Source organism: Echinops telfairi, unplaced genomic scaffold, assembly GCF_000313985.2.
Source record: "Echinops telfairi isolate 266 unplaced genomic scaffold, ASM31398v2 ScPeMD7_3;HRSCAF=10, whole genome shotgun sequence".
In the NCBI taxonomy this organism is placed as follows: Eukaryota; Metazoa; Chordata; class Mammalia; order Afrosoricida; family Tenrecidae; genus Echinops; species Echinops telfairi.
The window spans coordinates 15460646-15487758 of record NW_022103899.1 but is presented as its reverse complement, the minus strand read 5'-3'; the positions used below and the strand labels follow the sequence as shown (position 1 = coordinate 15487758).

At 36.4% G+C, this 27113-nt stretch overlaps 1 protein-coding gene across 3 annotated transcripts in view; it reads right to left on the bottom strand.

Moving 5' to 3' along the window:
* The window catches only part of PMS1 (PMS1 homolog 1, mismatch repair system component), a 99183-nt gene that overhangs the window by 62252 nt on the left and 9818 nt on the right, over positions 1-27113 (bottom strand). For all 3 annotated transcript variants that reach the window (XM_045296074.1, XM_045296070.1, XM_004701727.4), the window contains 2 exons: positions 22266-22448; positions 12518-12620 (listed from right to left, as the gene is read on the bottom strand). In XM_045296074.1, coding sequence (XP_045152009.1) covers positions 12518-12620; positions 22266-22448 — 286 coding nt within the window. The remainder of the gene's footprint in view (positions 1-12517; positions 12621-22265; positions 22449-27113) is intronic.

Below are 27113 nucleotides of genomic sequence, written 5' to 3'. Positions count from 1 at the left end.
AGTTGTATGGATTGTGATGAGAGTTGTATGAGCCCCTAATAAAATGATTTAAAAAAAAGAAGAAATCATGAAAATATCACAAGAGCAATCTGACAAAATAAATAAAAAATTAGAAAAAAAAAGAAAAGAATGAAGGCAACATATGTACAAATATGCCTGATTCAATTGATGTATGGATTGTGATAAGAGTTGTACGAGCCCCCAATAAAATATTTAAAAAAAAAAAAGAAGTGAGGATGGTGAGATTTCATTTCATATACTTCATACATACTATCAAGAGGGGCCAGTCACCGGAAAAAGACATCATGCATGGTAAAGTGGATGGTCAGTAAGTAAGAGGAAAACCCTCAACAAGATGGATTTCACAATGGCTTCAACAAGGGGCTCAACCATGACAATTGTGAAGCTAGCATATAATTCACATATTATGCAATTTGTTCAATCAAGATATTACATTTTAACCTAACTACATCTGCCAGAATCAACTTTACAATGTTCTCTGTCTAACAGGAAGGCTATGCACATTCCTTGACTATGTTCAGAAGGGATTAGTGAAAGTAACATACAAACCAACACAGAAATAGAGGAAGAATAAAGAGACCAATAAAACCACAAACACACACACACACACACACACACACACACACACACACACACACACGCAGTGGGGGAAGGTGAAGAAGCCAACCACAAGCACAGCAAAATAACAGCAACATCCAGATTTTTTGTGGAAGTAATGAGTATTAAGTAATTCACTACACCGTAATGTTTTTCAGCTTCTTTTCTTCTTGGGCAGGTCCTATGTCAGAATATTTAGATTCTAGCAATTTTTGTACTGTGCCCTCTTCGATGTTCATGTAGGGTATGTCCTTGGTTTACATGCACGTGTCACTTCTACACACAAGATTCAAGTTCTTAGTATACCTTGATGCAGTTACTTTTCTGTCAGAGGGAAGTAAAAGGCTACTACCAAGTTTGGGGCCCAAAGTTGACAGTGATCAAAGAGTATGTACATTCGGCAAACAGAGCAAGTATGCCAAGTGCCTCCATTGCTGAAAACAGGGCACCCACCCAAACCAAACCTATTGCCATCTAGTCAACTCCAACTTCCAGCAGCCCTCTATAGGGTTTCCAAGACTTTAAATCTAACTGCAGAACAGCTGGGAGGTTAGAACTTCTGACCTTGTGATTAGCAGTTCAACTCTTACCGTATAGAGCTACAAGGGCTCCTAGGACAGAGAACAGTCACTCTAGAATTTACCTGTGACCCTAATCACAGAGACCTCTTCTGCCCTCGTCTCATCTCTCGATCCAAACCAAAAAAACTAAACTCACTGCCATCAGGCTGATTCCAACCCATAGTGACCCCATAATACTTCTATCAATTCCCTAGCTTCAACTACCGCTGATATGCCAATGATTCTTTCATCAAACTATAAGCAGCACATTTTATGAATCATGAAAACATGGCCAATTTAAATTATCATATAATGCTTTAGTAATAGTTCTGTTAAACACATGAACTGGTCACACCAATAACTTGTTACTTTGACATTTTGTCTTTCCCTACAGCAATTTCCTTTGGTGCCTTCAATTTCAATGCTTGGTATGTGACAGCAATCCTTTGACATCTAACACAGTTTCACTTATTTGTGGTTCATTTCTCTTTTTAGGTCTCATAAAATATTTGTGGGTTGCCTTGTAAGTGGCGCTTATCCTCCAACCAACACATGAATTAACAACAGTGCACAAACTCAACTGAGGTAACAATAGGAGCATTTCATGTTGCCTGGCACCAACGGATTTTTCAGAAATATCAGAATGACAAAATCTGCACCTTAAACCTGATTAACATATAAAATGAGAATTACAAGATAAAAGAATTGTTCCACAAACTTTTTGAAGCTTCTCAAATACCTGAACCTACAACTCTTTTAATGTTATCTACGAAGGCTTACTAAAAATCACTATGTGGATGTCCCCAGTCGCCTCAAAAGCCAACTACACACAGACCAAAACTTACTATCTTCCTCTGTGCGTTTGCTTTTACAGCTACCCTCCTTTTTTGGTTAACACTTCTGCCAGGCAGTTTCCAAAGGCAAAAGCTCTAAATTTAATAGATTCTTCCCTATACTTCTTACTGACAATATCGTGTAAGTTATTTAGGACTCTATTTTTTATACCAAAAATCTTTCTCAAATCCCGGTATCTCCTCAAACCTTAGTTCAAAATAGCATCTCTTATGGGAAGATGTAACTTGTGGAGCTATATGGCTCTACCAGTTAACTATGCATACAGCATGAAATTAATCATCTGCCTGAAAGTTTTCAATGGTTCATCATTAATTGCAAGATAAAGTATATACTCCTTAGCACGACATAAAAAAGCCCTGCATAACCTTTTACATTTGAGCTATGATTTTCTAACTTTATCTTGTGTTTTCACAAGCTCCAAACCCTCTCACTGAACTCTATCTCATTCCTCGTACTCCATTCTATTTACTTTACTGGCATTTTCGCAATACTTTTTATTGTTTTAAGTTGTTACTCGAGATTACAATTATGAATTATTGAATTATCACTCCTTCTTGATTACCTTAAAGACAATTTCACACAAAGCAAAAGCTTACAATAGTGTAACTCCATTAACTCTCCTACATTTGTGTTATTCTTCAGTTCTTTGAACCTGTCCTTCCCTTCCTAAGTTAGTCATGGCCAAGAAATCTAAGAAAACACCTGTAATTTTAAAATTGGGCAAAATGAAACAATGGCTAGAAAGGGAAAAGTTAAGGACAAAACTTTGCTAGAAAGTTAAGTATCTATCCTAGAATAAAAAGGCCATACATGTGTTGCCTAGCACATTCTTTCACATGTAGAATTCTAGGCAGAATTAGAAATAGCGGCGTCCCACTGGAAGAGAGCACCACCGGTGAATGTGTTATCACTCTCCATAGTCCTGCCATAATCCTATCTCATGTATCAGGCACTGAAAGGGCTCACCTCGATTCTTCTGAGTCTCCATTCCAGAGTTTCTACTGAAACTTCCCCCCAATTTTTCAAGTTTAGAACCCTTCTGCTTTCACTTTGTCAGCCACAAGTAAATGAATTTGAAGCCCTGCTCTTTGCTGTTATTGTAGTTGTTATTGAGTTGGCTCCTATTCGGTTACCTTATGTACAACACAGAAACGCTGCTAGGTCCTAAGCCATCCTCAAAATGTAATGCTTGAGCTTGGATTTTGTCTTTAGTTCTTTCAGCTTGACATATGCTGAGCATGTTCTTCCTTTTTAGTTTTCTAATCCCAGGCCTTTGCACATTTCATTATAATGCTGTGTCTTCTTGATCTGCCTTTTGAAGTGTTCTGTTCAGTTCTTTTACTTAATCATTTCTTGTATTTGCTTTAGCTACTCTACATTCAAGAGAACGTTTCAGTCTCGTCTGACATCCACTTTGATCTTTTTTCTTTCCTGTCTTTGTAATGACCTTTTGCTTTATTCATGTATGAAATTCTTGGTGTCATCCCATAATCCTCTGGTCTTCATTCAGTGGTGTTCAATACATCAAATCTATTCTTGAGATGGTCTCTAGTTCAGGTGGGATGTAATTAAAGTCCTACTTTGGCTCTTCTGAACTTGATTTAATTTTCTTCATGTTCAACCTACATTTGATTATGAGCAGTTGACAGTTTGTTCCACAGCTGGGCCCTTGTCTTATTTGGCTAATGAAATAGAGCTTCTCTATCATCTTTTCCCAAAGACCAAGTCAATTTGACTTCTGTGTATTCCATCTACTGAGATCCACATGTACAGTTTATATTATTGAAAATATGTACTTGCAATGAATTAGTTGTTTGTGTTTCAAACTTCTATCGTCTGAGTTCCATTTGCATCACTATGACCAAGGCCATTATTTTCCAAGTACAGATCCTTTCTCTGGTTCCAGCTTTTGCATTCTAATTACAAGTTATTATCTGCATTTCGAGGACATGTTTTATCAATTTCAGACAGAAGAAGTTGGGAGAATTATTCAGTTTCTTCACCATTGACTTTAGGGGCTGCTGCAAAAATGAGTAATAGTTGCATTCACTGGCCTTCCTTGCAGGCCAGGATAGAGACTATTCGACTATAGACAGCACTGTACTTTAAGATAGCTCTTGAAATGTTCTTTTTGACGATGAATATGATGCCATTCCTCTTGAATTTATTATTGCCAGCGTATTATCTGACTCAAAATGGCCAATACCAGTTTGTTTCAGCTCACTAATATCTAGGATATCGATCTTTCCGTATTCCACTTCATTTTTGATAATTTCCAATTTTCGTAGATCCATACCTTGTACATTACATTTTTCAATTATCAGTGGCTGTTTGCAGCTCTTTCTTCTCAGTTCAAGTCATTTTCCCTCAGCAGTTAAAGGTCTTAAAAGCTCTGCTCCATTGACATCAGCATGATAGGCTCTACTTGAGGAGGCAGCTCTCTTCCCTAGTCACATGAGTGATTCCCAACCTGAGGGGCTCATTTTCCAGCACTCTATCACACACTGTTCTGGTGGAATTCATAAGGCTTTCAGTGGCTATTCCCTTAGAAGGTAACAGCCTATTCCTTCTTCTTAGTCTTGAAGTTCTGCTGAAACCTCTTCTCCATGAGTGACCCTGCTGTTATGAGAAATAAAGGTGGGTATAGCTTCCAGCATCATAGCAACAAATAAACCATCAAAGAATGACAAACTGCTGATGAGCAGGGATTTTACTACATGTTATAAGCTGACAAATGTTTTATATTTATTTTTGTAAAATATTTTTGGATTTTAGTCTTTTAATTTTTCCACACAGTCTTGCCAATGATTTCTTTTCCTTTCTGCAACTCAAGTTGCCATCTGACATTACAGTCATTTAAAAGTATGATTTCCTTTGTATAAAGACATTTCCCTTATAGTGTAAATCTACCAGTGCTAAGGCAATTTTCTCAATTTTAATTTGCTTGAAAGTACTTTATTTTGACCTCACTTTGTAAAGGGTATCTTTTCTGGTTATAAAATTATAATTTGACATTTAAGAAATATATAACAGATCCCATGTTCAATTAGTTTCCACATATATCTGAGAAGTCAGCTATCTCATAATTTATTTTTCTGCTAGCTGCTTTAAAATTTTCTTTGGTTTTCAGCAGTTTAATTGTTACATGCTCAGCTGAAATTTTTTAATTTTTATTCTACTTGGCGTTCCCAATTTCTTGAATCTCTGGCTTAATGTCTTTTAGCTATTTTGGAAAATTCTCAGCCACTGTCTTCTCAGATTTTTTTCTCCCTAATTCTCTCTTTTTGTTCTGAATTGTTTGTTAGGCTTAATGCTGTTCTATCGATCTCCGGCACTCTGCTCTTTTTCATTCTATTTTCTGTGTTTCAGTTTACATAATTTCTATTGACCAGTCTTTAAGTTTACAAATCTTTTCTTCTACTAAATCCAGTCTATTGTCGGGCCCCGTCCAGTGATTTTTTTCCAGATATAGCATTTTTCAGTTCTAGAATTTTCATTTGATTTTTTTGAATTTTCCATTTTTCAGCTAAATTACCTCTCTTCTTAATGATTTTCTGCATCTTTTAAAATAATTTTTGTTGGGGGCTCATACAGCTCTTATCACAATCCATACATACATCCACTGTGTCAAGCACATCTGTACATTTGTTGCCATCATCATTTTCTTTCTACTTAAACCCTTGGTATCAGCTTCTCATATTTCCCCTCCCTCCCACCCCCTCCATCCCTCATGAACCCTTGATAATTTATAAATTTTTTTTTCATGTCTTATACTGACCGATGTCTCCCTTTACCCACTTTTCTGTTGTCTGTCCCCTTGGGAGGGGATTATAAAGCATCTTTTAATTCATTAATATGACAGATATTCTTCAATGTTTTTATCTGTTAAATCAAATATGTACATCATCTGTGAGTTTGCTTACACTGACATTTTCTCTTAAATGTTCATCTTCCATTTTTTAGCTCTCTCAGAATTTTTGCTGCATGATGGATACTGTACATATAAAAACAATAGATACTGAAATAATATTTTCCCCCAGAGGAGCAGTCTTTCCTCGTCAAGCACCTAGAGCAAAAATCATAGGTCTCCAATTTAATTAGTAGTTTATCTAAGTTGAGGCTGACTTACCTTTTTAAAATTTATTTACCTCGTTTTTATTAATCATTTTATTGGGAGGGAGGAACTCTTACAAATCTTATAATCCATGATTCAATTGTATTAAGCACACTTGCACATATGTTGCCATCAACATTTCCAAAACATTTTCTATTTGAGCTCCTCTTCCCCCTCCCACCCTCATGAATCCTTGATATATTATTATTGTTATTTTATGTCTTACACTGTCCGTTGTCTCCCTTCACCCACATTTCTGTTATTCAACCCCCTGGAGGGTAGGCTATATATCCCACCTTGTGATGTGTTCCCCCCTTGTCCCCCTCCTTCCCCACCACCCCAACACCTTACCCTGATGATATTGCTACTTTCACTACTGTTCCTGAGGGTTTTATCTTTCCTGAATTACATGTGTCGAGAGCTCTGCTCTTATCTGTACCAATGTGTATACTCCTATCTAGCTGGATTTGTAAAGTAGAATTGAGTCATGGTAGTAGGGGGGAAGAAGCATCCAGGAACTAAAGGAATGTTGGGTGTTTCAATGGTGCTATACTGCACTCTGGTTGAATCAGCCCTCCGTTGTAACCCTTCTGTGAAAGGATGTCCAACTTGTCTACAGATGGGCTTTGGGTCTTCACTTCAACCCGCCTCTTTCACATCGATATAATTGTTTGTTTTGAATCTTTTGATAACTGATACCTGATCCCATCAACACTCATGATCACACAGGCTGGTGGTGTGCTTCTTCCAGGTGGACTTTGTTGCTTCCCTGATAGATGGCTGCTTGTTTAACTTCAAGCCTTTAAGACCCCAGATGCTGTGTCTTTTGATAGCCGAGCACCATCTGCTTTCTTCACCACATTTGCTTATGCACTCCTTTTGTCTTCACTGATCATGTCAGGAAGGTGAGTATCAAGGAGTGCCAGGTTATTATTGTGTTTAGGGAGGCCTTGAGTAGAGGCGCAAAGTCCATCTGCTATCTTAATACTTAACATATGTACATTGGCCTCTATCCCTTTAATTATAAATACATTTACATATAGACATGCCTATTGCTATACCTTTATAAATAGCTTTTGCCTCCTACTTCTTTCCTCTTTTTCCATTAACCTTCCTCCTGTCCCACTATCATGCTCACCCTCCATTTAGCTCTCAGTAATCCCTCTCAGATACATTTCACTTGACCAAATCCCACCATCCTCACCATCACTTTTAGATCTCTTGTTGTTCCCTTATCCCTGAGTTTGTTGGCTCCCTGCTCCCTGCTCCCCCATCCCGGCCCATCCTCTTCCATGTCCCTTTGGGACAGCCGGTACTGTTGTTTTCTCCTTGGATTGTTTGTGACTTAGCTCTTTATTTAATTTTAGTTCCCTTCTAGATTCAAATTCCTTGCAGATGCAATCAGGCCTCGTCCTCTAGTAGGGCTTTGGGGATCAAAGCACTGCGAGATTTTCATATCTTACTTTTTTCCCAGCTAAGTTCCAACATTCTTCATCATTGCTTAAACAGCAGAAGTCTGTATAGGAATTTTTGGCATGTAGGATCAACTAGTTCTGTGTTTGAGAATCCCATGTTCCAATCTCTCATGTCAGCCCATGTGTCTATAAAACATTCAGTTACGTTTTTCTAGTGCAATAAAAGTTCCCCTGTCTATAACAACCACTTCTTTGGCCACATATGCTATCAGTCCCATTTAATAATTTTGGACATGGAAGTAGCCACCATTTCCTTCCCATCTAAAAAGGGCTGTCTTTTTATTGAGCTTACATAAAAACTTAGTTGCCAAATAGTTCTTCAGTAGATTTAAGGGAAAACACTATTTTTTTAATAAATTATAGGAAAATTATAGCTACTACAGAGAAAACAACAGCTCTTGAAATCTACATCCACTGTTCTCTTGCTGAAAGTTTCCTTACAATCTTCAAAGTCTACTACCTTTAAACTAAAGTAAAGAACAAAAACTCTTTAATCCATTCCTAGGCAGTTGGTAGATTCACTGTCATTATTTATATACTCATATATATTTGTATTCTCTAATAATTTGTGAGTTCCTAAGGGACACATAAATGTCATCTACTATAATTATACAAAAGAACAAAAAATCTGTCTTGGAAGAAGTAAAGCCAGAATGCTCCTTAGAGGCAAGTGTGTTAAGAATTCACCCCAGGTGCTTTGAACATGTTAGGAGATGCCAGTCCCCTTCATGCTTGGTAAACTTGCAGGGCAGAGAAAAGAGGAAGACCTTCAACAAGATGGACTAACACAGTGGCTGCATCACTGAGCTCAAACAAGGCAACAATTTTGAGGATAGCACAGGACTGGGCAGTGTTTTGTTCTGTTGTACATAGAGCTGCCATGAGTCAGAACCACCTTGAAGACACCAACAACAATAGCTATGGGCAGATGAAGGGAAGACAGGAAGGGAGTAATCGAAAAAGCAAAACATAAACTTGTTTAAGAAAAGGTATTTGTTGATTTTAAATCACATTAAGGACCATACTTGAGGCAGCCCCCAGACTATGAACAAGTTCTGATCCATCTTAAATTGGAACATAATCTCACAAGCAGTCAAGTGTTTGTAACATGATAATACAGCAATAATAATAGTGTTTCCATGAGTCACAAAATGGCACTTGTTATTATGAACAATTGTTTATACCACCATATTTTTAATTTAATAGGCTTTATGGCTATAATAGTCTTTAATGGTTTCCATGGGTTGTTCCTAGGTTAGACATTTGTAACCTGGAGACTACCTATATGCCTAACCTATATTACTAACAAATTAATGCTTCAGTAGCTAAAAATAGTTTCTCAGGGCAAAAGCATAATTACTAGTCAAGAGTTCTATACTTGAATAAAACATCAATAGAAATGAGTTTTCTGATAATAACAAAAAAAAAGTTTATCTGGGGGATGCAGGGACGATAACAGCAAGTAATATTGGCCAATATGGAGGAGGCCCCAGTATACTATCATATTTTACAAGAGAACTGCTCAGCTCTCTAACTTTAGCACATTCTATAAACACCAGAATTAAACTGCAGTCTTGTAACATGTTCCCTGTTATATTTTTACATGACCCTATGCTATGCCATTTACAAGACAGCTATTTATATTCCTAATGTAAAGAAGTGTGGTTATTTGAATGTATCAGAAAGTTTTCTTAAACTATTTAATGAATAGAAGTTTCATTCGTACATTAAGATGGAAAGATCTTTCAATACATGCACAATCACATAACAGGGATTTATAAAGAACATGATGCTCTGATCTAATAATGTGGTAGGGAAAGGAAATACCTTGATCAGAGTACTTTAAATATACTATTTTTGATATCTGAGAAATTCCTACGGCAAAAGTACAAGGAGGTGTTAAACGTATTTGCCCAGAAGAGTAAATCAATTTAGAAAGCTTAGTACTGATTATCTAGGGTAAAAGGAATAGAAGTGATGATAGAAAAGGAGATGACTAATACAAATAACATAGTCAGAGTTCTTGGTAATAGAATTTTTTAAATAAGACATTTTAACATTTCTTGTTAGTTTTTAAAATACTAAAAGTAGAAATGAACTAAACATAAGGGCAAGTTAAAAGATAAACTGGTAACACAGAAATCATGTTAAAGAACTAAATTAATTCATATAACAAATACCTACACACACAAAAAAGTGGAATTTCCAATAAACTATTTTTAACAATTTAAAATATGTCTTTTAAAGAAGTAACAAATTTTCCAATGCCCAATAGGATTTTGTTGTAAGTTGTCCTACAGTTGGCTTTCTGCAAGTGTCATCCTATGACATGGTATAGAGTAACTGCTAAGCAAGGATGTTCACACTGCAGTCAAAATTAATCTACAAGAACCTTAAATGCACAGGTATAAATTAGGATGGTTGATCTGTAGTTTTATCTTACACAGAAAATATTTAAATGGAAGCTGAATGACAGCTGGTGAAATATGAGTCTGCGATTTAATCACTCAAAAATATCAGCACTAAGGCAATATAAACGTGTAAGGCTTTTGAAAGTGTTTTGGATTTCTATAATATGCCCACCTAGAGCAAATTTTTTAAATTGAGAGCTTGGCATTTTGTTGCTTTGCCAGGCAAATAACTATAGTTGAGAGGAAAAAGTAAGTTGTGAAAGGCAATTATGGTTTCATAACAACTGATCTTATAAATACATTGATCCCTAGATAAAAGGAATACACTAAACAAAATAAGGTTCATTTATTGACTTAAGAAATTTCCTAATAAGCCTACCTGGTCTCACTTACTAAAGGTACAAGAATGAGGTCAGCAGGATCAGAAAAATCAGCCAGTAAAAGGGCAAAGATCAGGTGGATTTCTCATTTAAGGACTATTATTGCACAGTTCCCATGGAGATGAATACAGAGAGAGGCAGGAGAAATAGGAGTAATGCAGAGCCGCTGGCTATCCAGATTAGCCTGGCTACGACTAAGATAAAAATAAGTACATTTAAGTTTTATAAGGTGACTAGATGACTTCAAAGTACTCTCTCTACTGGATGGCCATTCAAATATCTCCTAATGGTCTCCTAATTTGAACTCCTAAGAACTGGGGGCAGAACATTTCTGGAGAGATCCTCATTAAAAAATGTTTTTTATGTTACCCTTCACTCTATAATAAAATAATCACAATCTGTTTTTCAATTAGAATGTATAAAATATTACAGCAATATATTAAATATCATTAGAGGAAAAAACTAGTAATAAGGTAAACAAGAATTTAGCTTATTTCATTAACTGAGAAAAAAAGTTAATGTCTTTGTTTTTTTAGGCATTTCTATTAACTTCTTTCCCTATATGGATACAAAAAAATTAACTCCTAATGGTCAAAATAATCAGTAACTAAGTTGACGAGAATGAAAGTTGAGAGAGAATGAGAGAATTTAGTATAAAAATTAAGATACAAAATAATATAAATTTCAATGAACAAAAACAGAAGTCATTTGAATAAAGTAAATCCAATAACTTTACATTAGAACTGAAGAGAAGAGACTACAGGAAAAATGCAGTACTTTGCTGAACTATGATGACAACCATATTAGACACAGTTGAAAAAGAGTTAAAAAACCCACCCACATAGACAAAAATAAAAAACAAGGCCCCTTGTAGACCTTACAATGCTTTTGAACACGGCTGCAGTGATCATACCTTTAATATTCACTTCCAAAACTCCAACTCACTGCAATTGAGTCAATTTTGGCTAACAGCAATGCAAAGGACCAGGTAGAATTGCCCCTATGGGATTCTGACACTGTAACTCTTTATGGGAATAGAAAGCCTCCTCTTTCTCCAGAACAGCTAGTAGTTTTGAACAACTGACCTTGTGTCTAGCAGCCCAACATATAACCACTACGTCACCAATAAAACCCCAAACCCTCCATCCATCGAATGGATGCTGACTCATAAAACTGCCCTTGCGAATTTCTGGGATCGTACCTCTTTACATGAATAGAAAGCCCCATCTTTCTCCCTGGTGGTTTCAAACTGCTCACCTTGTGGTTAGAAGCCCAACTTGTAACCACTATGTCAGTACACCACGAGGGCTCCTTAAATATTTGGTTAATCATTACCAACATTTACCAGTATGAAAAAAAGATTATAGGAATTATGTAAAACTTAAGTCTAAAGAGATTTTATTTTTTAAGAGATTTAATTTTTTGAATAATTATTTGAAGAACTTAAAAATATATGATATCAATTATAATGTACTAAGCGTTTCACGTGTATAAAAGCCTAGGGCTAAATGGCAAGTAGAGATCATAATCAAGATATTTATTTGCCACAAAATAATACAGAAAGGGAAAAAGTGGTGACAGTGTTAGATGAAATATTAACAATGAGCTGATAATTTAAAACTGTGTGATGGATACACTATTCTATCAGTGCAAGTAAAGTTTTCCACATATAAATACATGTATTTTACTTATTTAGTCATATTTTCATGGTTTATTCCATGACTACCTAGTCAGTGATGATTCAGATGTTCTAATGAAATATTATCTATCATATACAGAGATGATGTTATTGTTACTTGCCTCTGAGTCCATTTCGACTCATATTGACCGTATGTGTGCAATGGAGATCACAGGCTCAGAAGTAGATCACCGGGCCTGGCCCCCAGGGTGTCTCTGGATGGGTTTGAACCTCAATCTTTTGGCTAGTGTCAAGCTCTTGAAATGTCTATGGAACCCAAGTGACCCAATACAGTAAAATAAACGCTCCTGCAGGTTTTAAAGCAATACTTTGAATCAAAGAGTAACAATATGTTAAATAGTTGAAACAGAAAAAGTGTTGTGTTTTTTTTTAAAAAAAAAAAGCAGCTACAAATTACTTTCTTACCTTGACCAAGATGTGATGGTTTTTGAGAAATTATGTGGCCACTGCTATCTAAAACATACTGGGTGCTAAAATTGTCAGCAGCTGTTCTTGTTGTAATTAAAACCTGAGGGGAGGAAAAAACACTAATAAAATTATGATTATAATTTTAGATATGAAATGGGGTCATTATCACATCTATCATTTAACATTATTTACTTCAGACATTCCACCTGTGGTTCCACAAAATGAATGTTTTTGCCATATGCAAAACACATCACTCCTCATTAATCCCCCAAATCTTAAGTCAATTCCAAGTCTTCATAGGTGAATCTGTGAATATACAATATTTTTCCAAAGTACAATGCCAGAGCAGGCTCAAGATAGACTTCCCTTTATAAATGTGAGATATTGGAGGGAAAGAAGCAAGCAGAATAAATGACCCTGGATTTGAAAATAACCATGTCTTGAAAAGAATCCTCTTTTCTCTGAGAGCACCCAGACCCTGGGTGTTGGCCATACCCTCGGGATTCTGGGTCAAGGCATTCTCAGCCCTGGGCTTTGGCTCTGCTTCCGGGGTCCTCTGGGATGGCAACTCAGCTCCCTTGGCTTTGGATGGCTCGATTCGCCTCGTCTGTTTGAGTGGTCATCCCAGCAACTAGGCCTTAGCAGATCAACTTCCTCTACACTGTCCATTTTCTTATAGAAGCCTTACCACAAGCACAGTTTATACCAGAATTTCTAGCAACATTCTGATCCTAGTACCATATATTCTCGAAGTTGACAGAAACGCTCTCTAGAGCTCTCATTTCCCTCTGAGCCCTCACTAGAACTGCCATTCATATCCATAATTCTACCAACAATCTCTTCGAGGCAATCTAAGCTTTTTCTATGGGGCTGCTTAAAACTCTTCTGGCCTCCTCTATCCATTACTCAATTCTAAAACTGCTTTCATATTTCAGGTATCATTAAAAGTATTACCCCATACCTCAGTACCAAATTCAGTCTTAGTTAAGATAGTGTGGCTATCATAGAACTATAAGTAGGTGGCTGTAACAAACAGAAATGTAATTTCTCAGTTTGAGAGTCTAGAGGTCTGAATCCAGGGTGCCAACTCCAGGGGAAAGCTTTCTCTCTGTCAGCTGAAGAAGAAGGTTCTTGTGTACTCTGGGTTCTGCACCTGGGCAATCATCACCTTGACATCTTCCTTTCCCCATCTCAGCTGTTCCTGTTTGTTTACTCAATCTCTTTCATATGTCAAAAGAAAAACACTTTACACTAATCCTGTTGCATTAACATAACAAAGACAACCTAATCTCAAATGGGATTATCATCACAGGCATGGAGGTTAGTATTTGAGAAGACACAAGTCAATCCATATCAGCATATTTATGAAAGGTTCTCATTCCATATAAAAATTTTTTCTAAATGTTAGTCACAGAAGTAAATATTTAAGCAGATTAGTACTATTTGGATCTCTGTCACCCTCCGCTATTTACCCACACCAAGGATCAGTAGAGGAATACAACAATAGTAAAACAGATCACGCATGTTGTGAAACTACAGTTTAACAACGGCCAAACATCACCGTCAGAGAATACCACGGCTGGGAGTGAGGTTGATGGCAAGGAAAACAGAGTAAACAGGGAACAGGACAGCCGCTTCACACTTCTAATGAGCAATGACGACCCAACACTATGAGCAATTCTTCCTGGCTGTCCTTCAACTTAACAGAGTTGAATGCGAGTATCTTAAATTAATATAATTTAGGACTAAGCCATAAAGATCCACAAAGAAGCCACAGCCAGAACTTATCTAGGTCTAATTAAATCTACAGTTGATGATCCGTCAACCTGTCTTACCATGCACTTATTACTGTAAGCCATATGGCTAAGTGAAACAGGGAGGAATTGATTCAATTGTGGTGAGTGAGTTCATAGTACTGGTAGAGTTTACTAGATTCTCTCTGCAAGTAAAGTCCACATTTGGGGTACTGCCTCAAAATGTTATTTCCGTGATAGACTTGTTACCCAGAAGAGAGGTACCTCAAACACATGAAGGTGTAAGCTTCTATATACACCTAGGTGATTGTTTTACATATTCCAAAAGTGTATTCCATGATTTTACATAAAGAGTTTCCCGATAACTATCCTTAATATTCCCTGTTACATTACAACTCTATTGTGTCCAACAGCAATTTCCCCTAGCAAAGTTTGTTCAAAACAGAGGACAGAAATGCTGGAGATATTGATTTCTAATTTAATTACTCCATGTTTGTCCCTTTAAAAACAATTCTGCGTTCAACCAACCGCTTTTCCAAAATGCCAAGGTCAATTGAATTCTATTTCTATTCTCCAAAGAGATAGTCACCTGACCTAAAGTTGGTATCACTAAGCAAAGGCAGCCCTGGAACTCCGAGTTCTAGTACTAATTCTGCCAACGGCTTGCTAGATGGTCCTGAATAAATGATTGCACTATAATCTTTAAGGGGAGGGTGATGATAAGATGAAGACGAGGCTAACACTTTATAAGGTTACAAGAAGTTTCTGCTTTAAAAAGTTCAAAGCATTTTATGGACACTAACTTTTTGTCACATTAAATATATTAGTAAATAGTAACTGAACATGTATTTCAGCCTAATGAATAAACTGAATACTGAAAGTGAAAATGAACCCTATGGATCCTAATGTAAAAATTACATTAAAGCAAAAAGAGGGACACAATATTGCTTCAAAAAATTTCAAAAATTACAATTTTTAAGGTACAATGAGAATTTATTTAGATAGGCAATGCTCTGTAATTCCCTACTAAAGACAGGGATGGCTAACACGCACAAGCATGTTTCACAAATTCATGAAATACAGTGTGTTCCTCAGAGGAAGGAATTGTATTTCAAGAGTTCATTTCATCATATGACCCTGTGTCCTGGCAAGAACACTTTTTTGGACCAGGCACTGGTTCAGAATGCACTAGCTGTGCAGCAGCTAGCATTTGAACCAGCAACAACTCCACCATCTGGAGCATCACAAACACTACAACCTACCGCTAGTGCTTCTTACCCGAGACAGTGAGAAATTGCACTGAATGAATCTAGTGGCGACAAGAGAAGTAAAGAAAACTAGTATTTTACAGGTAGAAACTTACAATTTATGTTAATTATCAATTATTAAAACCTGACTCTTCAGTCCAGCTGCCAAGTTTCAAGAACAATAATTACAATGACATAAAAACATTTGTACTTTAGATAAGCATCGCTTTTCTGGAAATTTCAGATTAAAAATAAATAAATTAAAAACTCAGTATATAAAACTAGCAATTACAGCAAATATCTGGTTGACAAAAATTAATTTATGGTCATTATATTAAAGTCTCTCTTTTCGAGGGAAGGGGGTGGGTGACCTATGGATAAATACTTTGGCATACAAACATGAGTCTGAAAACTAAGGTAGTTTGTCCTTACAATTCAGATGAAATATGAAAATATGGATATTTTCTTGAATAGATAAAACATATTTTTCTCTGAATGGGTGAGTATGCCTGCCCATGCTTAGTGGTACTCCAATACTAGCAAACTGACTTCAGACACCTGCAGCATGGGAACATCAGAAACAGAGAGATCCTTGTCTTGACATTTTCCTCACCAGAGCTCTACTACTTGTGAGCATTTAGGATAACTGCTCCAAAAATCCCTGTGCTTACTCAGAAATAAGTAGTACTGTCACGGCTCTAAAGGACAAAATCCAGGCTTGGCTCAAAACCATGAGAATGATACTATCAACTCCCCCTTAACTTTTAACAGCTCTGTGATTCCACAAATAAGCAAGTCCTAGTGGGTTGCATGTTGGGCTGCTAACCCCAAGGTCAGCAGTTCAAAACCACCAGCCATTCCGAGGAAGAAAGGAGCCTTTCAACTCCCTTACAAAGTTACAGTCTTGGAAACTCACAGGGACAGTACCAGTCTTCCCTGTAGCATTGAGATGGATCAGAATTGACTCAATGGCAGTGAGTTTGGTTTTGGTTTTAGCTTACATCTTCAAAACAGAATAGCTCAATTTCTCATTTCATATCACTGCATCTTCACATTCAAGTCCCAGGTTGAAAAACAAATTTCATATATGTGGCGCATGACAATATTTAAGAGGCATTAAGACATATTATTTCCCTTGATCATCAAATCATTATTCTCACTTTATATGAAAAAAAATCTCAGAAAGAGTAGCATGTTTTAAGCATTTGTCCAAGTCTCTTATTTACAAATACTTGGGACTTAAAATTAGACTTCTTACTTCTAGTTCAGACCTTGTTCTGATTTTAAGGAAACAAAACTGTACTGTATTCCTCCTAAAATGGAGTGATCATTTAGCCTACACTTAAAATCCAGTTCAAAAAGTTTAAATTATTTCTTTGTCAGGAAAAGAATTGCTTTCATTGTGAGATACATAAAACAACAGCAGTTCTTCTAACTTTTCAGTTATTTCTAATCTTAGAACTAAAAGCCCAAAGGAAGAAACATTCTATGTACATCTAGAGAATAAACTATTGGTATTTGAAAAGAGAGTCACTGCTTCTATAGCCTATCATGAATGCAATGAGACAAATTAACTGATACACTGTATTATACTATGTGAATAGAATTATATGTGTAAGTAATCTTCAATAAATTTTATGAACAAGTCAAAGAAGGATTTTCACAATCTCTAGTATATTCTAGTCAAAATACTTAGTAATTTAACTTTCAGGAATGACAAGTACAACAAAATTATTTCTCTACAAATAACATATTAAGTTTCTGTCAATTTGTGTAATTGGTATCCTTGCATTTAATAATGACTATGGAAGGAGTCATTTTATTTTTAATACCAACAGTTTACTATGTAGACGTAAAAAGAACGATTCCCTCACTTGGACAGTCTAATTCTAAGATTAGAAGTATTTTTCTTAATTAAAAAATTAGAAAAAATGCTTGTTATGTTAAAATGTATAAATAATACAGAATTAGACAGGCTTTTAATTTCTCCAATTTTGCTGCAAGTCCATGAATTTTGTTCTTATAACTGAAATTAACATTTTTGAAATAATCTAACAAAAAACAATTTCAATAAGTAGTTCTGGATGATGGTTGGATTAACTGTGACAAATTGCATTCCCAAAACATGTTATCAACCGCTAAGTCTGAGATGGTTTGCACCTACATAATTTTAAAATTATACAGCTAGTTTGGTAGCTAAATAACCAAATCACAATTTTTATTCTATAATTGTGATCCCCATTCAAGAATTTTAAAAAATAAATCAGTATTTAAAATATAATATACGACTTCTATGTATGAAATCTCACCCTTTTTGTGTGATCAGAAATATTCAGTTAAGTTTAAGAAGTGAATTTTATGACTTAAGTTTTCCTAAATAGTATATGTTTTTTTAAATACAGTGACCTTAACATACACTGATTTCCATATTTTTCAAATATTGTTTAAAGTGCACCCACATAAAAGTTTCAACCTACCCCTGCCACATAAAAGTTTCAACCTACCCCTGATAACGTATTTATTGGGGTTACCACTGCAGGTGTGGGTATATGTATCATTTTAACATGAAGGTGTTTTAAAACTTATAAATACTTTTCTAACTATGCTAGCCAGAAGGCAGCATGGCCTACTGTGAAACATGAAATTGGAACTGAATTCTTGGCTTTGCCACAGACATACTATGTGTCCCTGAATAGGTTATAATTTTCATACTGCATTCATCGCAGTGTGCATGGTTCATCTGAAATAAACTACCTGCAGAATAGACAATGGGAGATTTGTTTACTGATTTTGAAGCTCTGTTTTATAGTTGTGTAAGAAGTCCCGGCATTTGGCTTCATAGGACTTCAGTGTCCTCATCAGTAATATGAGGAGACTGAACTTAGAAGGCCCGAGTTGTACATTGGCTTTTCCAGGAAGCAGACTCTGAAAGATCAGGGAACAGGAACTGTATTGGGGGGGGGGGGGTGCTTGAGAATGATCACTTGTGGGGGCAGTGAAGAAAGCAGGGCAGAAAGAGTAGTAGAGCTTTGCAAGCATCCCAACAAAAGCCTCAGGTGACCTCAAGAGGCACTCGGGAGCTGAGATTGTCCTACAAAGCTGTCCTGAATTGGGAGAGGGCCTGTACAGCCCTGCTTCCACAAGTTACTAGATGCACACTACCGCCAGAATAGGGCCATGCTCTGGGGAAAGTAACTCTCTTCCTTCAGCTGAGCTGACGTCATGTTCCACAGGGAGACTCTCATAAGTTGGAGCAAGGAGTACTTCAGCCTGAAGCAGGTTGCCTGGGCAGTGTACCAATATTCACCCATGAGTAACCGTTTGTTCCAGTTCTATGGGATTTCCCTTAGTTTTAAGGCAAAATTAAACCCAAACCATCATGAAAATACCTTTTTGATAAAATTAACATACTGTAAAATTCCATTTACAACAAGTTCAAGAACAGGTAGAATTAATCTATATTGTTACAGGTCAAAATAAGGGTTACCTTTGAGGGATATTAAGGAGCCCTGGTGGCATAATGGTCATGTGTTGGGCTGCTAACCTCGTGGTCACCACCAGTTGCTCTGTGGGAGAGAGATGAGGCTTTCTACTCCTGTAAAGAGTTAGTCTCGGACACCCATAGGGGGAGCTCTACCCTGCCCCTAGGGTCGCTATGATGCAAATTTGACTCAATGGCAGTGGGTTTGAAGTTTGGGTTTTCAGGGATATCATCTGAGGAGGAACATTAGAGAACATTCTAGGGTGTTGATAACGTTCTTTGTCTTGGTGTGGAATATGTACACATGTAAAAATCAAGTGTGCTGCGTGTGTGTGTGTATGTCCAAGGGGGCTTCAAAAATTAAAGGACAAATTCCACTACCCCTTAATTTCATTTTTCTACACACTTTTATACTCTATAGGCACATAAGCCTGTATGTTTTTCCTCAAATATATACACCAAACAGGAAAATCCATAAAATGCTCTACTAATAATTTTCTAAGAGAAGCTCTACACACTGCAATATATAATTTTTTTAAGTTTTAAAATTAGGACTTCCAAAACTGCCATCTGGAATCAGAGCTGCAGTGAAGATTTGGATAAATTATCAGGCTAAAGTACAACATCTTTTTAAAAGACCAATATAGTGCTGCCATCTAGCAGACAAAACTGAAAATAATCAGTGTCACTTGTGAAAAGTTAGATACATCTTAGAGAAATCCAAAAATCTATCTTCACTAACAATACCTTGCCACAACAAAGCTTCGAGGTTATCTAGTATGTTTGGACAATAACTAAAATTTTAAAGAGTTAAACAGTTAAAATTTTAAATTAAAAAAATTTTTTTTAATGTTCTCAAAGAAACAACATTCGTAAAGTAGCTTCAGAAGTTACTGGTGCAAACCTCATTTTAAACACAAACTTCTTCTAAAAGATCCTAGAGCTGGATGCTCCTATATACAGTTAGCAAAGAGAAAGATGTGCCATGTTCAGCTAGTCTTCCTCAATCGATTTGGAGAGTCAATGAACTTTAAGCAAAGCAAGTGCTGAGAAGAAGAGGAAGGTGTGCTGGCTTTGGGGTAGAGGTTTTAAAACAGAGTACACTTCAGAAATGACAAGGCCTTTCCTTGTGTAGTGATGTCTAAACATCTGGGTTCTAACAAGCAGGGACCCTAATCCTCTGTGTGCCAGCAGTAAGTAATAACTGCTCTCGCTTGCTCATGCAATTCCCACCTTCCACATCTCCACATGGACCACCAAGCGTGTTACCATGAAATGTGTCTGACTGCATTATTTTAATCTCTCTTCTAGCTCTCATGCTGTGACTTTACTATAATCTTTACTTATTATCACTGTATAAGTGCGCCCACCAGACCCGTGATGATTTGTTAGGGACTGGTTTCCCTGACACTGCACCATCTTTACAATCTATGTTTGAGTCAATTGTTGCAGCCACTGTGTCAATCTCTTCCTTTCACTTCAGCAAGTGTTATGTCCTTTCCCAGACATAACATGTCCTGAAAACATGTCAAGTACATGAGATGAAGTCTTGCTACCTTTGCCTCAAAGGAGCATTCTGACTGTACTTCTTCTGAGACAGATTTGTTTATTCTTTTGACCATCTATAGTACTTTTAATATTCTTCACCAACACCACAGTTCAAATGCATTGACTTTTTTTGGTCTACCTTAATCTATGCTCAACTTTCATATGCATATGAGATGATCAAAAATACAATCAATGGCTTGGGGGTCAGGAATACCTTAGTCAATTAACATCCTTGCTTTTCAACACTTTTAAGAGGTTTTGTGCAGCAGATTTACATAACACAATGCATTGTTTGATTTCCTGACTTCTGAAACCAAAAGCACTGATTGTGGATCTAAACAAGAGGAAATCTTTGACAACTTCAATCTTTATTACCTTACTGGTTCAAGTTGTGAGGATTTTGGTCATCTTTACATTGAGTTGTAATCCATACTGAAGAATGCAATCCTTTGTCTTCATCAACAGGTGCTTCAAGTCCTCCTCACTTTCAGCAAGCAAGTTTAGTGTTAGGTAACACAGCAAGCATCATCTACCTATCACAGGTTGTTGACAAACCTTCCACCAATCCTAATACCACAGTCTTCTTCATTTAATCCAGCTTCTCTGATCATTTGCTCAGCATACATGTTGACTAAGTATGGTCAGAGGATACAACCATAGTCTTCAGGGCACTAAGGTTACTTGGCGTAATATAGTTGACAAAGACAGTTTTCTACATCCTACTTTGGAGCACTGACAGGGAACTTAAAAGCTCAAGAGCAGTCATCTAAAGTGCAAACACTGGTCTCTTCCCACCCAAAACACACAAAAGAGGGCTTCAAAAAAATTGTGGAAAAATTCCCTACCTTTCTATTTCATTTTTTGATAAACTTTTTGAAGACCCCTCATATTCTATTTATGTATTATGTGAGAACAGTTTCTCACATAAAAGCTGCATATTAAATCAGATAAAAAGGTATTTAATTAAAAGTGTAGAGTTTTCATGCCTGTTGTCACTGCAGTGACAGCTTCACACATTTCCTTTTCTCTTTGTACACAATAGTCCTTATGCGGGATTAGTTTATCCTGAAATGGCCAGCAAGAGTAGGTAGAGCTCAATGTAATACATATGAAGCAATTCCACGTTCCATGTAATGCCATGGCTTCTCAGCTTCCTGGGAGCACTTCTGGCACCCCCAATGGCATTTTGTATGGATGCTAGGGTGTTATTCAAGGTCTGCAATATTGCACTAAACTTGAGAGAAAATATATGAGAATCTTGAGATGTAACTTTTTACAATGATATGCTATTTGCTAGAGAAACAAACTGCTCACATGGAGATAATTAGCATCACCCAGAGATTTTTTTTTTTGGTTTATAAACCCACATAAACTGGGCTTGCACAGTTTAAATCCGTGTTGTTCAGGGGTCAAGACATCCCAATAAAAGGGTTTCATAATCAAATAGGTGTAGTGAAACGTAGCTACAATAATCCACCATATAGAGATTCACGATACGCTTTAGTGGTGTAAAGGTTCTAAGGAGTGGTATAGTAAGAAGGTACCAATTCAAATTCAACTTTTTTCCCAAACCATTGAACCATTAAACAATGTTTTTCCTCCAACAAATACTAGCAAAGTAAAACCAAGTTTGCCATATTCTGAGTTTCCTTCCTCTTAATTCTAAAGTTCTCTGTTTATAAAATTACTAGAATAATCAATAAAAATGATCTTACCTCAGCTACACAACAAATTGATCCCAAGGCTTCTCCACGAAAGCCATAAGTTGTCAAACTTCCCAGGTCTTCATGGCTGTGTATTTTTGAGGTGTAGTTCTTCACCGCCATTACAGGTGCATCAACAGCCTTGATACCTTCGCCATTGTCTCGCACCTCGACCTTATCAAATCCATAGTTCTCCTAAAAAAGTGACTGCTTTTAGTACATAAAACATTACACAGTTTATTATCACATAAAGAAACACAAGTGAAACAAGCATGTCATTTACTTTCATTCACATAGAAGCTTAATTTTAGGGAAGAGGTTTCACAGCTTTATTAGTTCCTAATTATGATATAGTATATAAGTTCCTTGTTTTCTTAGAACTCAGATCCAACTGTAAAAAAAAGGAGTCAGTATAATGTTAATTAGATTTCTTTGGATCGTTTTGGTATCAAACATATTTAATATTTATATTTACATACTTAATTTTTAAAATTACCTGTGAATGGCAAATACCTTCTGTATATATTGTCCCCCAAACAAATCAAATCACCAGACATAAACAAAAAACACCTTGCTCTATCACCAAGAATCTAGCAATTATTACTCTTATTTTTAATGTTTTTTCCTCCAACTATTGATTGCTTTCAAAAGAAACTTTAATGTAATTTTTTGACAATTCTCTAAAATTATGTCAACAAATAGTTCCCAAACAGAAAGCTGCTAACAAAATATACCTAACTTGACAATTTCAGGGAATTTTAAATGTAAAAATCAAGAAAAAATATCTCAATCATAGTTAGTTTTAGTATTCTAATAAAAAAATGCATACACAAGATCAAAATCAACATCATCTTTTAGTCTATTCCAACTCATGGTAACCCTATCAGGGTAGGACTGTGCTCCACAGTGCTTTCAATGGCGGATTTCTCGGAGCCAGCTCACCAGGTCTTTCTTCTCAGGAGGAGCTCTGGGGGCGTAGTTGGTCCTACATCATACAAGGTCAGCAGTTCCAATCTACCAGCTGCTCCAAGGAAGAAAGATGAGGCTTTCTGCTCCCATAAAGATTTACAGCCTCAGAAGTTCCAGGGACCAGTTCTACTCTACCCTAGAGTCCCTATAAGTCATGATACACTCCATGGAGTGAGGAATCTGTAAGGGGATTCAAACCTCCAACTTATAGGTTAGCAAAGTACCACATTAATTTTGTATCACCCGGGGACCCCTACATGATTTGCTAGCCAGTGTTTAGCATAACCTTAATTCCACAAAGTTGTGTGTGTATAGTTACAAACCGAATTTATAAAGGGGGTGGGGGGAGGGAGAATTCTACAATCATGATTCTATTTAAAAAACTACATCTTACAAAATTGCTAAAATTACACAATATTGCATGTGGGACATTTTAGATATACAAGGAGGGCAAGGCAGGAGACACTCAATCTAAAAGTAAGTTGACATCCTGGGAATAACTGCTCTGCTTCATTTTATAGGGAAATAATTTACTACAGAATCGCAAATATCCTAACATAAATAAGACATACGAATAAAATGAAATAACACAAAAATCTGTTTCAATATTTAAAATCATATCAAATTGTTTAATTATGAAAACATTCACAATCAGGACAGCTATTGCAAACTATAACAAGTTTCATTAAGTAGAGTAATACAATTAGAGCATTAATTTTCAAAATTTATAAAGTGGAGACTGATACATGTCTAAAGGCTAAAATATATAGCCATGTAAAAATGTTTAATTACTTTTGTAGACCTTCTATTGCCTTTATACTATTTTTATAAAATACTATTTTTATTCCAGAGACCTTGAAGGAAAAGATATATATTTGCCTAAAATCCCTATGTGAAATCTGTAAGAAAATTAATTTTTAAATAAGGAGTTAATTAATCCAATTTAACTGTTATCTATTATATTCCAATCAGATTTAGCCAACTATATGAAGTCTAGAAAAAATGTTGCCAATCATCAGAATAAATTTATTTATTAATAAGTAAACATATTTGTTCAATAAACTTACAGTAAATTGTATAAAGCTCATAATATTTTAATTAAAAGCAATACAGTTTTGATGTACTATGTTGTTGTTAGGTGCCAACAAGAGGTTGACTCAGAGTGATCTTATGCACAACAGAAACACTGCTCCATCCTGTGCCATCCCCACAATTGTTCCCATACTTGAGCCCATTGTTGCAGCCAGTGTCATATCCTTGAGGGCCTTCCTTTCCTCCGTTGCCCCACTACATTACCAAGCATGATGTCTTCCTCCAGGGACTGGTCTCTCCTGACAACATATCCAACGTAAGACAAAGTCTTGCCATCCTTGCTACCAAGGTGCCCTTGGCTGTACTTCTTCCAACACAAATCAGATTGTCCTTTTAGCAGTCCGTGGTACTTTCAATATTCTTCTGCAGCACAATTCAAATGCATGAATTCTTCTTCAGTCATCCTTATTCAACTTTCACATACATATGAGGCAATGGAAAATATCATGGTTTGGGTCACATGTACCTAAGTCCTCACAGTTACATCCTTGCTTTTCAATACTCTAAAGAGGTCGTGGGCAGCAGATTTAACTAATGTAATGAGTCTTTTGATCTCTTGACTGCTGCTTCCAGGAGCACTGATTAGGGATAGAAGCAAGATATCTTTACAACTTCAATCTTTTCTCCATTCATCATGTTACCTACTGGTCCCGCTTGTGAGGATTCTGGTCTTCTTTCCATTGAATCATAATCCATAATGAAAGCTGAAATCCTTGATGTTCATCAGCAAGGGCCATAGGTTGTCCTCACTTTCAGCAGTTGTGTTATCTGCATATTGCAGGTTGTTATTAAGCTTTCCTCTAATCCTGATGCAGCCTTTTTCTTCACATAATCAAGCTTCTCCTTCTGATTTGCTCTGCATACAGATTGAAAAAGTATGGTGAGATGATACAACCCTGATGCACACCTTTCCTGATTTTAAATCAGGCAGTATTCCCTTGTTCTGTTCACACAACCATCTCTTAATCCCTGTACAGGTTTCACTTGAGCACAATAGTGTTTTGGAATTAGCGTTCTTCTTAAGGCTATCCAGAGTTTATAATCCACACAGTCAAATGCCTTGGCATAGTCAATAAAACACAAGTAAACATCTTTCTAGTATTCTCTGACATCAACAATGATAGTGCTTGTTCCATATCCTCTTGTGAATCCTACCTGAATCTCTGGCAGTTCCCTGTCAATGTATTACTGGATTGTTGGATGGTCTTTAACAAAATTTTATTTGCATATGATATCAGGGTCATCTTTCTTTGAAATGGACAAAAATATGGATCTCTTCCAGTTTGTTGGCCAAGTACTGGTCGTTGTCTTCCAAATTTCCTGACATAGCCCAAGGAGCGCTTCACCAGCTTGTCGAAACATTTCAATTGGTACTTCATCAATTCCTCGAGCCTTGTTTTGGCCAATGCTTTCAGTGCAGCCTAAACTTCTCTTTAGCTCTTGCTACTACGCTACCTCCTGAAATGGTGAAATGTTGACCAGTTCTTTTTGGTACAGTGACTCTGTATTCTTTCCATCTTCTTTTGAAGCTTCCTGCATGATTCAAGATTTGCCCATAGAATCTTTTAACATTGAAGCTCAAGGCTTGCGGTTTTTCTTGAGTTCTTTCCATTTAGGACATGCTAAGTGTGTTCTGCTTTTTTGGTTTTTTAACTCTAGGTATTTGCACATTGCATTATATTATTTGTCTTCTCAAGGCATCCTTTGAAATATTCTGTTTAGCTCTTTAATTCCATCATTTCTTCCATTTGCCTTAGCTACATTATGATTAAGAGCAAGTTAGAGAGTCTCTTCTGGCATCCATTTTGATCTTTTCTTTCTTACCTCTCTTATTATTTATCTTTTGCTTTTTTATGTATGGTGTTCTTGTTGTCATCCCTCAACTTTTCAGGTCCTCTGTCATTAGTGTTTAGTGCAAACCTGTCCTTGAGATGATCTTGAAACTTAGGTGGGATAGATTCAAGGTCAAATTTTGGCTCAAGTGGACTTGTTTTAATTGTATTCAGCTTCAATCTGAAATTACATATGCGCAATTGGTGGTTTGTTCTATAGTCGGCTTCTGGCCTGGTATTAGCTGAGAATATTTGAGCTTCTCTAACATCTCTTCTCACAAATGTACTCAATTTGATCTCTGCGTATTCCATCTGGAGAAATCTATAGGTATAGTTGCCTTTTGTGTTGTTGAAAAATAGGAATTTGCTATGAACAAGTCATTGGTCTTGCAAAATTCTATCATGTGATCTTCAGCTTTGTTTCTATCACCAAGACCATATTTCACAACTATTTATTCTTCCTTTTTCAACTTTTATATTCCAATTGCCTATAATTATCTATATTAATTGCATGTTCGATCAAATTCAGACTAAAGACATTGGTCTGAATTCTTCAATTTTTTTTCATCACCAGCTTATGTGGGTGGTGCATAAATTTGAGTAGTCATATTGATTGGATTTCCTTGAAGTCAGATAGGTATTAACCTATCACAGACAGCATTGTACTTCAAGATAGATCTTGAAATGTCCTTTTTGACAATGAATGCAATTCCTCTTGATTGTGCTATTCCCAGGAAAGTAAACCATGATTTTTTTTATTCAAAATGGCCAATACTAGTCCATTTCATATCATTAATGCCTAGGATATAGATATTGATGTTTTCCACTTCATCTTTTACAGTTTCCAATTTCCCTATATTTATACTCGGTACATTCAGGTTGACTGTTGCAGCTATTTTTCTTTGAGTCATGATAGAGTATAGAATAGCAGTTCTCAAAGTGAGTTCCCTAGACTAATATCAGTCTC